The sequence below is a fragment of the Pimephales promelas genome, chromosome 2 (genome assembly GCF_988280905.1).
Source record: "Pimephales promelas chromosome 2, fPimPro1.hap1.1, whole genome shotgun sequence".
In the NCBI taxonomy this organism is placed as follows: domain Eukaryota; kingdom Metazoa; phylum Chordata; class Actinopteri; order Cypriniformes; family Leuciscidae; genus Pimephales; species Pimephales promelas.
Window position 1 is genome coordinate 7,897,513 of NC_142770.1, and position 15,023 is coordinate 7,912,535.

Below are 15,023 nucleotides of genomic sequence, written 5' to 3' on the forward strand. Positions count from 1 at the left end.
TTGTATCAAAAGATATGAGTGCATTTATAACGTGCGGATTTATAACTTGTTTTGCCTGATTTGTTGTATATTGATACACTTTGGAATAAAGAAAAGAACAAAATTGGACATCAAGATGAAAAAATTGGTTATTATGAGCCAAACAAATAATAACAACAACAAAAAATAAGGCTGAAGAAAGTTAACTGACCGTCCATCCATTGATAGGGCAAAACAGACCCCCTCTCTCTGAAAGGGCATCAGCTTTTCCTGCAGTTTCTGTGGAAGGAGTTGAAGTGCATCCTTGCCATGTAGGGAAACCCCCTCAGGACCTCTTTTGACTTGACTCCTCATTGTTTTCATTCTCTGTCTGTATATTACAAATACATGCAGTCAGATTCATCAAATTAAATGAGATGCATTGTGGATAGTAGTTTACTAAATTACACACATTAAGAAAACAAAACAAATATATCATAATATAATACTTCAGCTTCAGCATTACTTTTTCACACTCACCATGAGACGATCATTCCGGAATTCCTTCTGCCATTTGACATTTCGCGGCAATACAGTGAGTTGCGTCACAAGATACGCTGTGCGTCATATCCGCGCGACAATTTGTTGGGAATTACTATTATTAAAGTACATATATATCTGTACTGTAGTCTAAAATAATGTTATTTTCGTTTTGTTACTGAAAATATTTAGCCATATAAGACATTTTACTGGCAATTAACGCTTAATTGAGTGTGTCTGGCAACTTCGTTTATTTAAGAAGTTAAGGTGCCTCGAGGTCATACTATTTTTTAAACAGTCAAAAGTGCATTTGTAATCAAATATAGCAAGTTTTAAGAGTAAATGTCACTCACTGAGTTTCTTTCACCCTTCTGTGGATCTTAGAAATATAAACAAAACCTAGAGCGGCGAACAGTAGAAACTAAGCAGTTCTTCCGGGACGTGAGTACTAATCACCGATTGGTTAATCTCGCATCACGTGACATAATGAATCAAAGGAAAACTTTACACTTTCAATAAATTCAATAAGAAAAATAACATATTTACTATTATTAATGTTTAGTTAATGAATTATGACATATTGAAATGTAATTCGCCTTTGGATTAAATTAAATAATTATATTACATTATTAAAGTGTTATTAAGATTTAAATTAAAATATTCAAAATGTATTTGCTTAAAATATCATATTAAAGTGTTCAATGTATATATTATAAACTTGTTTTTAGTAATTTCTTTACTTCCATAATGTTTGCATATATTTTTTTATTTAAAGAACGATTCTTTTTGTTTTTAATTAGTGTGAAGTTCAATTAAATTTAAGCTCACACGTTGCTTTAAAGCGTAACATTTGTACTTATTAATTAAATAAATGCACTGTATGAGAATATTACATCTTAAATTCTTTAAAAATTAGATTATTATTTTTTTGTTTATAATATTTTTTTATCAATCTTTGAAATCTTGTAAACCTTTAATACATCGCAACTTAAAGTGGCTTAAACCTATTGTCATTTAAAAAAATATTAATTTATAATTTTTTTATTAAAAAAATTTCTTATTCAGTTGAATTCTTGAGCCACTTTGCGCCCTCTTTCGGTATATTATGCTACTTCATCAAATTGTATTTTATTTTCCCTTCCGGGTGTTTGAATATTGTGTCTTCAATGCCGCTGACAGACCGACAGCTTTGACTTCAGCCTTTAGCAGCCATTAGACTCCTTATTTCTCTTCATTCCTTCAAATATTTATTCGTCTATCTATCTTGCAGGTAAGCCTCAAGCATATTACCATCCTTAACCCTTTAATATCACGATTTTCGGTGTTATTCCGCTGAATTTGAATGGTCTGGAAAAGCTGAATGTGTGTTTAAACTCATTTAGCTTTACCATGTGTGCTAACACACCACAGTGTTTTAGTCTCATTGTAATGATTTCAAAGCAAATATCCGCCTCAGATGACTGACATTGTGTCGTTTTCGTGTCAAAGAGTGTTTTATAAACAGCCTGTGTGTTTGCTCCTCGTATATTTTTAGTAAATGTGATAAATGATCTTGTACAGTAGTTATATCAAGGGCCAAGGAGAGATCTGGCACATGAAGAGTAAATAAACATGCAGGTTTATAAATCATAGATATGTTTGCTTTGATATGCTTTTTACAGTATTATTTCTTAATAAAGTAGTGCTGATATGTTTTTGCAGCTTTTTAGGTTGATCTTTGTAGGTTTATGAAGCTCCAGGCTTCATTCATAAGGGCCTTTGCAGGTGATTAAACCACCAGGAGGAGATGTGTCAAGACAAAGTGTTTTTGTTATTCATTTTTTTATTTAATGTTATTTTTTACAATGGCCACTTATCTAACCTGTTAATTTACACTGATTTTAGACTCTGATGTTTTTTTTTTTTTTTTTTTTTTTGCTCTGTTCAGATTTCAAACATAGCAATTATTAATATGTTGTTCTGCACATTTTTCCCCCCTGCACTTTTCTTGCGTATTTTTCCAAAAATTGCTGTAGATATTTTTTTCTTGTGGTGCACTCATCATGCTGGAAAAGGAAATTCGAGCATGTTGCATTGTGGGATACATATTTCATGTTTTTAAGCAAATGTAGATGATCCTGGTATTCAATGCAATGCATACAAAAAATTGAAAACTATATAAAAAACAAATTACAAGCATCAGAGGAATACAATAGAGCAAAGGTACAAATGAAATAAACAGTGCTTTAGGTTTTTCAGATTAGTCTAACAGTAGTATTCAGGTACAGAAATTGAATAATCAAATATAAAATAACGATGTATACGTCTTGACTGTTTAAATTTAATTTAATTAATCTTTGTCAAAGCTACAAAAGTGATTTTTCTCTTGTATTTTGTTGTTTGATTAACATTAATGATACAGACAATAGCAGGTTTATTAGGCTGCTGTCACTTTAAAGGAGTAGTTCACTTAAAAAAAAAAAAAACTTTTGCTGATAATTTACTCACCCCCGTGTCATCCAAGATGTCCACGTCTTTCTTTACCAAACGATTCAAGGTCTAAAAGACAGTTTTTAGTGCAAACTGCAAACTGTTCAAAGGGCTTTAAACGGTTCCAGATGATGAATAATCAAGTCTTATCAAGCGAAACGATCTGTCATTTAAAAAAATAAATACACTGACACTCCTGTTCGAACTCGTTCATCAAAATGAACAAATCTTTTTTCGAGTCATTTCGTTCGTTGAATGAACGAAATGCTTCAAAAAAGATTAGTTCATTTTTGCTTATAAAACTTAAACTTTGTTTTTGAAATGAGCAATCGTTTCGCCAGATAATACCCTTATTCATCGTCTGGTGTCGTTTAAAGCTCTTTGAAGCTGCACTGAAACTCTCATTTGGACCTTGAACCGTTTGGTTCCCAATGAAGTCCATTATATGGAGAAAATCCTGGAATGTTTTCATCAAAAACCTTAATTTCTTTTCGACTGAAGAAAGAATGACATGGACATCTTGGATGACATGGGGGTGAGTAAATTATCAGCAAAAGTTTTTATTAAAAGTGAACTATTACTTTGAAACCGAATGCACAGATCCAATATAATGATACGCGTCTTTCTCAATTGTGTACGTTCTCGTAAGCCATAAGCGACTCTGTTTACGAGGATACACACTGAGACTGGTATTTTAACTTTACCTGTGTTCGTTCACACTCAACTAGTGGTGAAAGAGAACCGAATTCGGTCTTCATGTAATAATGTTACAAAATTAGTTCTCTTTCTTGCGGTCAATTTGGCTTAAAATCAGGTAAATATTTAAACCGACAGAAATAAATAATATTTCACTCTATGAAGGTCAAACTTAGAAAATTATGTGCGTTTCGAACTTTGGTGCCTGGTTCGTACATTCGTCTTGACATATCGTGGATGCTAATATCGATGCTAAACCAATTTATTGTGCAGCCCTAATTCAGATCAATTACAGTGACAACTCAAGGTCACATCAGTGATAACACAGATATTATAATATGCAGCATTTTGCATTTCAAATCCAGATCTTTGACCATATTCCAGCCGCCAAACAACATAACCTGTATCTGCTACAGTACATGAACTTATTTTTTCTTGTAAAGCGCTGACATGATGCATAGTCTTGTGCTGGGGTTGTTTTTGACCTTGCGATTGTTCAGCTGTTATTTTATTTATATATATTTTTAAACACTCATGCGGTGTATTGTTAGGCGTCCTGGTTTCCTCTGCCGCCGGCCTGTTTCTGTCACGGCGAATATTAATGTTGGTGCGCGAGAGGCGCCGGGGTAAGGAATGATCCACGAGCTCCTGTTCGTACAAGCTCATCTGCATCACCACAGGAGAATTCTCACCTGCGCGCCCCTCGCCCCCCTTTCACCTGAGCATCACTTCATTCTGCAGCACCGCATTCATTATAGACAATGAGATGACTTTTATTTAATGACTTTTTACCTAGTAGGTGCTAGGTGGGCTGCCATTTGGGTTCAGAAATGAAACTAGTACTGTGAAATGCAGTTAAACTGGTGTCCATAGGAGATCAATGTAAGTTTGTTAAATTTTTCTGTCATTGTGAACATCACCTGTTCACCAGATGTGCCCTGTTCACCCATTAAGTTCTGTGAATTTAAAGCTGGCCTTTTGTGTTGTTGAGGTATTTGTGAGATGTAGTTGAATTGGTGCCCAAAAGACGCCATAATCCCTTTGGTAAGTTTTTAGGCAAATATTAGTTGAAGATGAATGCTACCTTTTCACCATTTGTGCCTTGTTCACCCAAAAAGTAATGTGAAAGTAGAGACCGACTTTAACCTCTTAACTGTCACTCCCATTTTCCTGAATAGACATGGAAATTACATTTCAAACTTAAATGGTTGTAATATAGATGTAAAATTGGTCTTGTTTTAAAGCTACACTGTGTAACTCTTTTAGTTTATTTTTAACTAAAAACACTTAGTTCTTTCAAAAATATATGTGCTCATTAATGTATATTTACTTTGTTCAAGTTATAAAGTATTCTCGTGAGTGTATAATATGCCATTGAAAATACATACGGGTAAGGCGTTCTAATGTCGGTCGCCACGTTGCCCCTCCATCTTGAATGTACATTAGCCAAAGAGGGACATACCCATTAATTCAAGCTTCGCCTTTCGCGTTTACGTTTGAGTTAACACTCATGGATGAGGTCGAATTGGAAGCCATGTTAATCTTGGACTACATTGGCCACCGTAGGATTTAAAATGAAATCGGAATTGAGAGGAACAGAAGCTAATATTCACTGGATGGTCATATACCTTTTCACCACTAGATGGAGTAAAAATCACACAGTGTAGCTTTAAAGAAGACATTTGGCCGATTTTTGTCGAAGTGAAATAAATTAAGAAAGTGAAACAGAAAAACGTTGTAGAAGTTTGAGTTTATGGAGACGTACAATGTAAAAAAAAATAAAAAATTATTCATATTTTATATAAATATATATTTTCAAAACCTGGGCTACTCTAAAACTGCAGAGAAATCGCAGAAGCCAAAAATCTGAACAAGGTGTGTTTAAAATGTAAAATTTTAGGTTGATATCTTAAAAAATTTGTTTGGGCGCAGTACCGAACGCTTCCACTAGGGCACAACCAGACTCCATCACATATAAGGGCGGCTCCATTTCCGTATGTATTTTGAGTGATCTGAACCATCATTTACACAATTTTCAAACAATTTATGAAGTAGAGATCCTATTCAGAAGTAGTATGGGAAGTTTTTGATATGAATTCAACCTCTAAGAAACAAAGAACGTGCATGCGCGTTATATCTTCCTGCCACATCACAAATGGTGAATTTATTATTTTATTCTTAATATTTAAAACGTTTTCAGACCTTTTATTCTAAAATAATTGAATGGATGCTTTCTTTTGATCTCTTGGTATGAAAACAAACTGAGGTTTCTACCTTTATTCCTGATTTTTCATGTTTTCTATTTCAAAATAAAAGTCTGAACACGCTTTAGGAGTATGAAAATATTCTTGTTGCAAATTGATAAATTACAGCTTCGGTGTAATTTATTTTGAAAATCAGCCACCAAATATTGAAACTTGAGATTGTAAGATTTATAGTTTGTCAATATTACGTAAGGTCTTTTCTAAGATATTATTGTTTTAAAAATATAAAGGCAAGCGTCCCACCTGTGGGACATGACAGTTAAGGGGTTAATGAGAGCACAGTGATTAATTTAATTTAATTGGGTCCAAAAGAGATCAAAAATATATAGATGATATAATAAATAGAACTGTATCTGTTATACATGTGCATGTTGTTCACTCAATAATTGTTTTACCCTGTTCACCCAAAAAGCAGTGTGAACGAAGACTTTGTACAATGATATAAAGTTGAATTGGTGCCCAGAAGAGGTTATAATCATCTTGTTAATGATGTCCGAAATAGGCTGAAATCAACTTAATACGTTTTTAGCGAAATATTAGTTTTACCCGTTCACCCTCTGCACCCTGTTCACCCAATAAGTACTGTGAGTCTAGAGCAGGACCACTCTAATGTTTTTCAGGTAAGATTTCTTATCGCCATGAAAGGGTTTTGCATCCAGATTTCCACAAAACTCTCGTCGACTCATTTTTCTCTCAAGCATCCACGTCTCAGAGCTGTCCAGGGGTGTCAACTAGACCAGAGAAATGACCGTTGTGTCGGTCACCTTTAAATGTCAACACGTTTTCTCATTCTGTTCTTACATGGCTGGAAAAGGCAGTGGACAGCAGACCTTCTCTCTTCCCTACGTATTAACGAGAATAATGGCAAGTTTGGTGAATTATGGCGGTGTGGTATTTTGGGCCGCTACAGAGTTATTGAGCTATTCTATCTTTCGGTAATCAGCGTGGAGCTGGACATTTCTCCCTAATGAGATAATATCCGATACAAATTACTACTGTGCTACCTCTCGCTGTCTCCGCTGCTTAAGTAATCCATATCTTTTTCATTTATTCTTGTTGTTTTGCATAGGTAATGTTTTTTTTGGTCAAGATAGCCCACAAGTACAACGCTAACTGCCCCTGCCCCCAACATGCTTATTAGAAGGTGTCTGCAAATCCCGACCCTTATCCTGAGGCTATTCCCACCGTTCTCGCAGACACCGTCAGGGGGAAAGCAGAATAAACGCGGCTGTCACATTTCCTCCGCAGGCTAACGGCATCTTGGGCTACAATTAGCCAGCAGTGCCAGTCCTCCCCCCCTCTGGTCTTTTGTTATGCAAATGAGACGCATGTAATGCGGCGTTTAGCTGGAATTTTTGCCGATTTTCTCTTTCACTGAAAGGAGCCGCTTGGTGAATGGGGAGTTTTACTTTAACTTGACTGGCTTTGTGCAACTGTCAGTTGGACTTTTATTCCTTTTTTTAACACACGAAAACGGCGGTACTTGTTGTCACAGTCAGTCACCATCATGTCAAGATTATGATTGTTTGTTAATTTGTTGTTTTGTCTGGAAGCATGTTGGGTTTGAATTGTCTTCCTAGACTGCGGTGAGCAGCAAGCATAGTGAGCTACCTACCTTGATGACATTCTGAGCATCAAACATTTTGAGCATTAAATAAGAAAGCCAAGGCGGCCTTTTTGCTGGCATGCTTTGTCAAATCCCTACCTAGACAGCATTTTTAAAACTCAAACCTAGTGAGCTGCCAAGCTAGATAACATTTCTGGCATTGAACTTTGTAAGCTTCCTATCTAGGCAGATTTTAAGTGAACTGCCTTAGTTGACTAAAATTTAAGCCTAGTTATCCTAGTTACATTTTGGGGGGTAAAACCTCCTGACCTCCCCATCTAGACAGCATTTTTGAGTGTCAACCCATTTAAATTGCCTAGTTAGCTCCCTTTCTAGACAGCATTTTTGGCCATCAAAACTAGTGAGTCCCCTACATAAATGGCTTTTATGGGCATTTTACGTAGTTATCTCCCTATCTAGACAGCATTTTTGGAGATCAAACCTTGTGAGTCCCCTACATAAATGGCATTTATGGGCATTTTGCCTAGTTATCTCCCTATTTAGACAGCATTTTTGGGGATCAAACCTAGTGAGCTCCTATTCTAGACAGCATTTTTTGGGATCAAACCTAGTGAGTCCCCTGCATAAATGGTATGGGCATTTTACCTAGTTATCTCCCTATCTAGACAGCATTTTTGGGGATCAAACCTAGTGAGCTCCCAATCTAGACAGCATTTTTGGGGATCAAACTTAGTGAACTCCCAATCTAGACAGCATTTTTGGCCACCCAAGATAGTGAGTCCCTACATAAATGGAATTTATGGGCATTTTACCTAGTTATCTCCCTATCTAGACAGCATTTTTGTGGATCAAACCTAGTGAGCTCCCATTCTAGACAGCATTTTTGGGGATCAAACCTAGTGAGCTCCCTATAAAGACAGCATTTTTTGGGATCAAACCTAGCGAGCTCCCAATCTAGACAGCCTTTTTGGGGATCAAACCTAATGAGCTCCCAAATGTAGACAGCATTTTTGGTCATCAAAGCTAATGAGTCCCCTACATAAATGGCATTTATGGGCATTTTACCAACGTATCTCCCTACTAGAGAGCCTTTTTGGGCATCAAACCTAGTGAGCTCCCATTCTAGACAGCATTTTTGGGGATCAATCCTAGTGAGCTCCCTATCTAGACAGCATTTTGGGCCATCAAGGCTAATGAGTCCCCTACATAAATGGCATTTATGGGCATTTTACCTAGTTATCTCCCTACTAGATGGCCTTTTTGGGGATCAAACCTATTGAGCTCCCATTCTAGACAGCATTTTTGGGGATCAAACCTAGTGAGCTCCCAATCTAGAAAGCATTTTTGGGGATCAATCCTAGTGAGCTCCCTATCTAGACAACATTTTTGGCCATCAAGGCTAATGAGTCCCCTACATAAATGGCATTTTAGGGCATTTTACCTAGTTATCTCCCTACTAGACGGCCTTTTTGGGGATCAAACCTAGTGAGCTTCCATTCTAGACAGCATTTTTAGGGATCAAACCTAGTGAGCTCCCCAATCTAGACAGCATTTTTGGCCCTCAAAGCTAATGAGTCCCCTACATAAATGGCATTTATGGGCATTTTACCTAGTTATCTCCCAATCTAGAAAGCATTTTTGGGGATAAAACCTAGTGAGCTCCCTATCTAGACAGTATTTTTGGCCATCAAAGATAGTGAGTCCCCTATGTAAATGGCATTTATCGGCATTTTACCTACTTATCTCCCTACTAGACAGCCTTTTTGGGGATCAAACCTAGTGAGCTCCCAATCTAGACAGCATTTTTAGGGATCAAACCTAGTGAGCTCCCCAATCTAGACAGCATTTTTGGCCCTCAAAGCTAATGAGTCCCCTACATAAATGGCATTTATGGGCATTTTACCTAGTTATCTCCCAATCTAGACAGCATTTTTGGGCATCAAACCTAGTGAGCTCCCAATCTAGACAGCATTTTTAGGGATCAAACCTAGTGAGCTCCCAATCTAGACAGCATTTTTAGGGATCAAACCTAGTGAGCTCCCCAATCTAGACAGCATTTTTGGCCCTCAAAGCTAATGAGTCCCCTACATAAATGGCATTTATGGGCATTTTACCTAGTTATCTCCCAATCTAGAAAGCATTTTTGGGGATAAAACCTAGTGAGCTCCCTATCTAGACAGTATTTTTGGCCATCAAAGATAGTGAGTCCCCTATGTAAATGGCATTTATCGGCATTTTACCTACTTATCTCCCTACTAGACAGCCTTTTTGGGGATCAAACCTAGTGAGCTCCCAATCTAGACAGCATTTTTAGGGATCAAACCTAGTGAGCTCCCCAATCTAGACAGCATTTTTGGCCCTCAAAGCTAATGAGTCCCCTACATAAATGGCATTTATGGGCATTTTACCTAGTTATCTCCCAATCTAGACAGCATTTTTGGGCATCAAACCTAGTGAGCTCCCAATCTAGACAGCATTTTTAGGGATCAAACCTAGTGAGCTCCCAATCTAGACAGCATTTTTAGGGATCAAACCTAGTGAGCTCCCCAATCTAGACAGCATTTTTGGCCATCAAAGCTAATGAGTCCCCTACATAAATGGCATTTATGGGCATTTTACCTAGTTATCTCCCTATCTAGACAGCATTTTTAGACATCAAACCTAGCGTGCTCTCTGCCTAGATAGCAATTTTGCTGTCATACCCAATATAAAACCCCACACCCAATATAAAAACTAAGACCGCATGTTTGGGCATAGACAGCATTTTGTTAGTTTGGCTGTAGTTAACCTTTCGTTCATATTCAAAGCCATTTTTGTTCCTGCCCTTTGTTTTTGGGGCGACTTTTAACAGTAACGCGTAAATCATTTTCCGTGACCCACTTTTCTCCATGACCTCACGTCCCTGCGTCAGTCAGCAATGAAAAGGGCGCTTGCTTGCTCTACCGGGGCGTCTACCTAACCACCAGGTATTCTTTTTTCCTGTATAAATGTGGAGATTTGAGGCACAAGGGGACATCACTTTAAGTAGGGCGTGTGTGCGACTGCGGCACTGAGTTCGATGAGTGAGTAGCTTGCATGCACCCTTTGCAACCGAATAAGGTGGATTTGCAGTGCTGGCGTGCTCCTACCCTGACAGACTGTCCCACAGTGGCACTTCGCCACAGTTGGTCGTGTGTGTGTGTTGCCGTCTGCCTCTCTCTCCGGTCCACGGGGGCCATCTGATTGGCTCTCGAGGGTGGAGCCCTGCTTAGCGCTGACATACTGCACCCAGCCCTCAGGGCGTTCTGATTGGCCAGGGGAGGGGTGACATCACAAAGGCCAGCTGTTGATTTGGCGGAGAGTGTGTGTGAGAGAGAGAGAGAGAGGAGAATCAGGAAGGATTGCGGCAGCGATGGCTTTGGGCAGGTACGCGAACGCTCCACGCTCAGACGGAGGAGAGCAGAGCTTCACTGAGCGCGCTCCGTTTGATGCCACTCGGTCTGCTATGGAAACTAATGATGTGAGTCGTGCAGCGGATCATGAACGACAGGCAGGTGTGTGTGTGTGAAGTTGATTTACATGCTGGTGTTTTGTTTTTGTTTTGAGCGTAAAAATAAAGATGAAAGTAGTAAAAAAAAAAACTTTAGAAATTTTCTACGTTTATTTTTTTACAATGAAACACTTGAAACGGAAAAAATTGTAACATTTGAGTTTGGGCTTCAAATAAATATTTGCAAAAGTGATAAAATCATCTAAATGACTTTTTAGTGCTAATTCCATAATTCTAAACCTTGGTTAAATTCATTGTGACTAAATTTGCATGTCAGCAAATTGCAGTCTTTGCTCATATGTGTGTGTGTGTGTGTGTGTGCGCACGCGCACTTTGTAATGACATTCTTGTAATTGCTCTATTTTCTAATTTAAAAAAGCGCCCGAGGCGGCTATCAGCAGAAAGCTGGGTGTTTGTGTCGGTGTAAATTACAGCCGAAGGCAGCCCGTATAACATCGTTAATGTGGCAAATCGTGTAAATGAACTGATGAGGAGAGGAGAGGAGAAGAATAGCTCGACTGTGACAGCGGCCACACACTGAGAACACGGATTGTGACGGGAGGAGGAAAAAAGAGGGAAAACCATTAGCAACGCTTTTATCCAGAAATACGGGCCATTTGCATATTAGTCTAAAACAGGGGTGAAGTGAAATATGTGTAGCCTGGAGCCCGGCACGGCGGTGGTGCGCTTCTTTTGTCGGGAGGGTAAGTGCTCGTTGCTTCCTGAAATATGGTGATTAATAATTGATAATGGGAAATTACGGATGGGCTTATTGTCTCGGACAACAAGGCTGAAGCGAGATGATGTTGTGGAAAGTTGTGGTTGTCTTTATTTATTTTACTTTGCATGTGTTAGTCTGTTTTTTTTTTTGTCTTTGTTTGTTGAGACAAACTGATGTTTTAGTTTCGTCTGTATGTCTGTCCCAGATTTAGCGACATTATGACGGTCTCAAAACCCAGTAAACTACCTTGGAAGCATTTTCGACCATCGTACGTACTTTGCTTATGCCAACAAAGCTTAGTGCAGTTGCTTCTTAGACAGCATTTTTGGGCATAAAACCTTGCCGGATGCGTCTTTTAGGTATCATACTGCATTTTCGGGCATCAAAAGCTTATTAACTGTTTGTCTTGGCATCATACTTTAGCTTGAGCATAATTTTTGTCTGTGAAATGCATAAATGTAAATTTAAACCCTTATTTTACGCCTACCCATTGCCATCAAATCTAGTGAGGCGTTATACCAATTGAGCCACCTACCAAGACGGCATTTTCAGGCATCAAAAGCTTATTAACTGTTTGCCTAGACAGCAATTGCGTGCATCATACTTAGTGCACTGCCTTCCTACACAGCATTTTTTGTCATTATTCCTTGTGAGCCGCCTTTCTAGATGCATTCAGAGCGTTATACCCTTTGTGCTGCCTAAGTAGCAGTTTTTTTCATCTGCTAATGCACAAATGTGAATGTAAAACCTTGTTATACACCTACTCAGACTGCATTTTTGACCATTAAGTCTAGTGAGCTGGATGCATTTTAGGTCGTTATACCTATTGAGTCGCCTACCTAGACTAGGCATTTGATGCTTGGTAATGCAGACAGAAATTGTGGGCATCATACTTAGTGCGCTACCTTCCTACAGTAGACAGCAGTTTTGGGCATTGTATATACATGTTTTGGCATCAAACCAAGTTAGCGAGCTGTCTACCTAGATGGCCTTACTTACCTTGACGACTATTGTTGTGCAGTACCTTTCTAGACAGCCATTTTGGTAATTGTACCCCTACTAAATGGCGATTCGGGGCATGAGACCTAGTTAGCCACCTTTCTAGAAATCCTTGAATACAGCACCAAGAGAGCTACCTGAGACGACATTTTTGAGCATTTTATATTATGAAAATTATTTAAAGTGCCTATCTAGACTGCAGTAGTTGAGTATTTTACCTTTTGAGACTTTGACTGTTTTTGAAGGGGCGTTTTAGTGTGAGCTTTTATGGGCAATCTCGGATATAATATCCAGTACACTACCCAGACAACATTTTTAGTCATCATTTAGCAAAGATAGCTTTTTTGGGGGGCAACATTCATTATTCTCGAGCATCAATCGACTGGAAACACACTAATTATACCCCAAAATGCTGTCTAGGTAGTCAGTTTTTGAGAGACAGCCGGTGTGTTTGTGTGTTTCTGCGGCTCTCTCTTTTTTTTTTAATCCTCCAGCGTCAAACTCGGACATCTGTACTGTCAAGTTTGTGAAAAATATGCAGCCGCCGATATCCGCGGGGAGTCTTTTCTCTCTAGTGATGCTCGGAAGAACTTATTGAATATGGAGCGAAAACTGTTGTGCTTGCTGGAGGGGAGGGTAGTTGCGGTGAAGGGCGTATTTTGAAATGCAGATTCGGATTTTTCCCTTCACCTCCACATAAACGCTTTGTTCAGAGGAAAAGATACGGTAGCGCTGAGATTAGCCTGCAGCGAGAGAGATGCTTGGATATTTATGAACAGCGCTCGTGTAATTCCTGCCAACAGTAGGTGTTTCAATCCATGTGTGGGAGGAAAAGCGCTCTCATAAGTCATAATTGTCCTTGAAAGCGTCAGTTGGTGCCGCTCTTTGTCCCTGTGCCCCAGATTGGTCCGTTCTGAGCCCAAAGAAGATCAAGAGACACATTATCCACTCCTACTTCCTGCGGTGATGTGGGATAATGCCAGTGACCTGAGCGCAAACACTCACGAAAAAGTCATGGCACGGTCTCGGATAATTCCGAGGGACCGTCTGGCTGTTGTCTTGAGTGTGGTCAAACCCACCTGTTCTTGTCATTACCACCTGCGCCACTCTCAAATCACGCGTGATGCTAATCGCTTGAATTTTGATTAATGGTTTTGGTAAATTTTAGGCCCAGTTGGTGTACCTTACAGGATTACTGAGGCAGGTTAGACCCGTTTGACCTCGAGATATATGGTGGGTCACAACTTGGCACAGGTTGCTAGATTGGCGGTGGCAGGATAGGCATGGGCGGGGGCGGAGGCTGGGTGTTTTTGGGTCATTAATGCCCTGGCGAACACTGGCACTTATGTTCAGTTCATTCAGACACAGGCTTGAATGAATGAATCCTACTGTTGGGAAGGCGTCAAACATCATTGATTATTATGAAACAACTTATTAATATTCATTGTTTTCTTGACTTGAAAGAACTAGTAGGATTGGTATTTGGTCATCTGTATTGAGTTGGCAACTTGGCACCAGGGTTGTTGTCGAAATAAAGCTGAAATAAAGAAAAAAATACTAGGGAATACATTTTTGGGTGAACTATCCGGAACCTATAGAAAACTTACGTAACACTCTAACCTATTAAATATTCATATATTTCTTGACTTATCAACTGTGAGGTTACCTTTCTAGAGTATTATCATAATTAGTGTTGCTTGGATAATAACGATGCTAATCGTTCATCATAGTAGTGCGAAAACGTTTTTTGGGTTTTTTTGAGTTGGTACTACTTAAGATTTGTTATAGTTGGATTTGCGATTTCGTGGTGCGTTGAATTAACGATACTAAGCATTCATCACAGTAGGATTGCTAATTTTGCTACCTGTATTCTGTCGGTACTACAAATTCTTCATTGTTGGATTTCCAATTACTCCAGTCAAATTAAGTTGGTATTATCGGTACTAATTGTGTGTCGTAGTAGGATCCATAATTTCCCCACTTGTTGAGTTTGTAGTACTGATAATTTCGGCAGTCATATTGTTCGTAATAGTAGGATTTCTAATTTCGCAACTCTTGTTGAGTTGATGCCAATGGTAATTGTTTGTGACACTAGGATTTGTGATTAAATTTGGTTTGTTTTTAAATACGTAGGCTATTCGCCTTGACAAGTGCTGTACCAAATGTCACTAGTTTTTCTTTTTTGACTAGCGAGATAGAAATTTCTCAGTTCGAATATGAATAATTAAAATAATCTCAATTATCTCATCTGTTAATTATAGTGATTTCACTACATTGGAA

General features: G+C 38.6%; 2 protein-coding genes across 13 annotated transcripts in view; one reads left to right on the forward strand and one right to left on the reverse strand.

Annotated features, from left to right (window-relative positions):
* zranb3 (zinc finger, RAN-binding domain containing 3) overlaps positions 1-919 on the reverse strand; it is a 63,485-nt gene extending 62,566 nt beyond the window's left edge. The window contains exons 1-2 of one of the 2 annotated variants that reach the window (XM_089134279.1): positions 499-919; positions 191-349 (exon numbers count right to left, since the gene is read on the reverse strand). In XM_089134279.1, the coding sequence (XP_088990405.1) occupies positions 191-342 (152 nt within the window). In that variant the 5' untranslated portion in view covers positions 343-349; positions 499-919. The remainder of the gene's footprint in view (positions 1-190; positions 350-498) is intronic. The other variant, XM_089134281.1, reaches the window with a different exon arrangement.
* A 732-nt stretch (positions 920-1,651) lies between these two features.
* The window catches only part of r3hdm1 (R3H domain containing 1), a 46,666-nt gene continuing 33,294 nt past the window's right edge, over positions 1,652-15,023 (forward strand). For 4 of the 11 annotated variants that reach the window (XM_089134290.1, XM_089134303.1, XM_039682305.2 and 1 more), the window contains exon 1: positions 10,847-11,027. The gene's annotated coding sequence lies outside the window, so the exon portion shown is untranslated. Of the gene's footprint in view, positions 1,769-10,846; positions 11,028-11,590; positions 11,728-15,023 lie in introns of those variants that run through there. The other 7 variants (XM_089134293.1, XM_089134308.1, XM_089134312.1 and 4 more) reach the window with 5 other exon arrangements.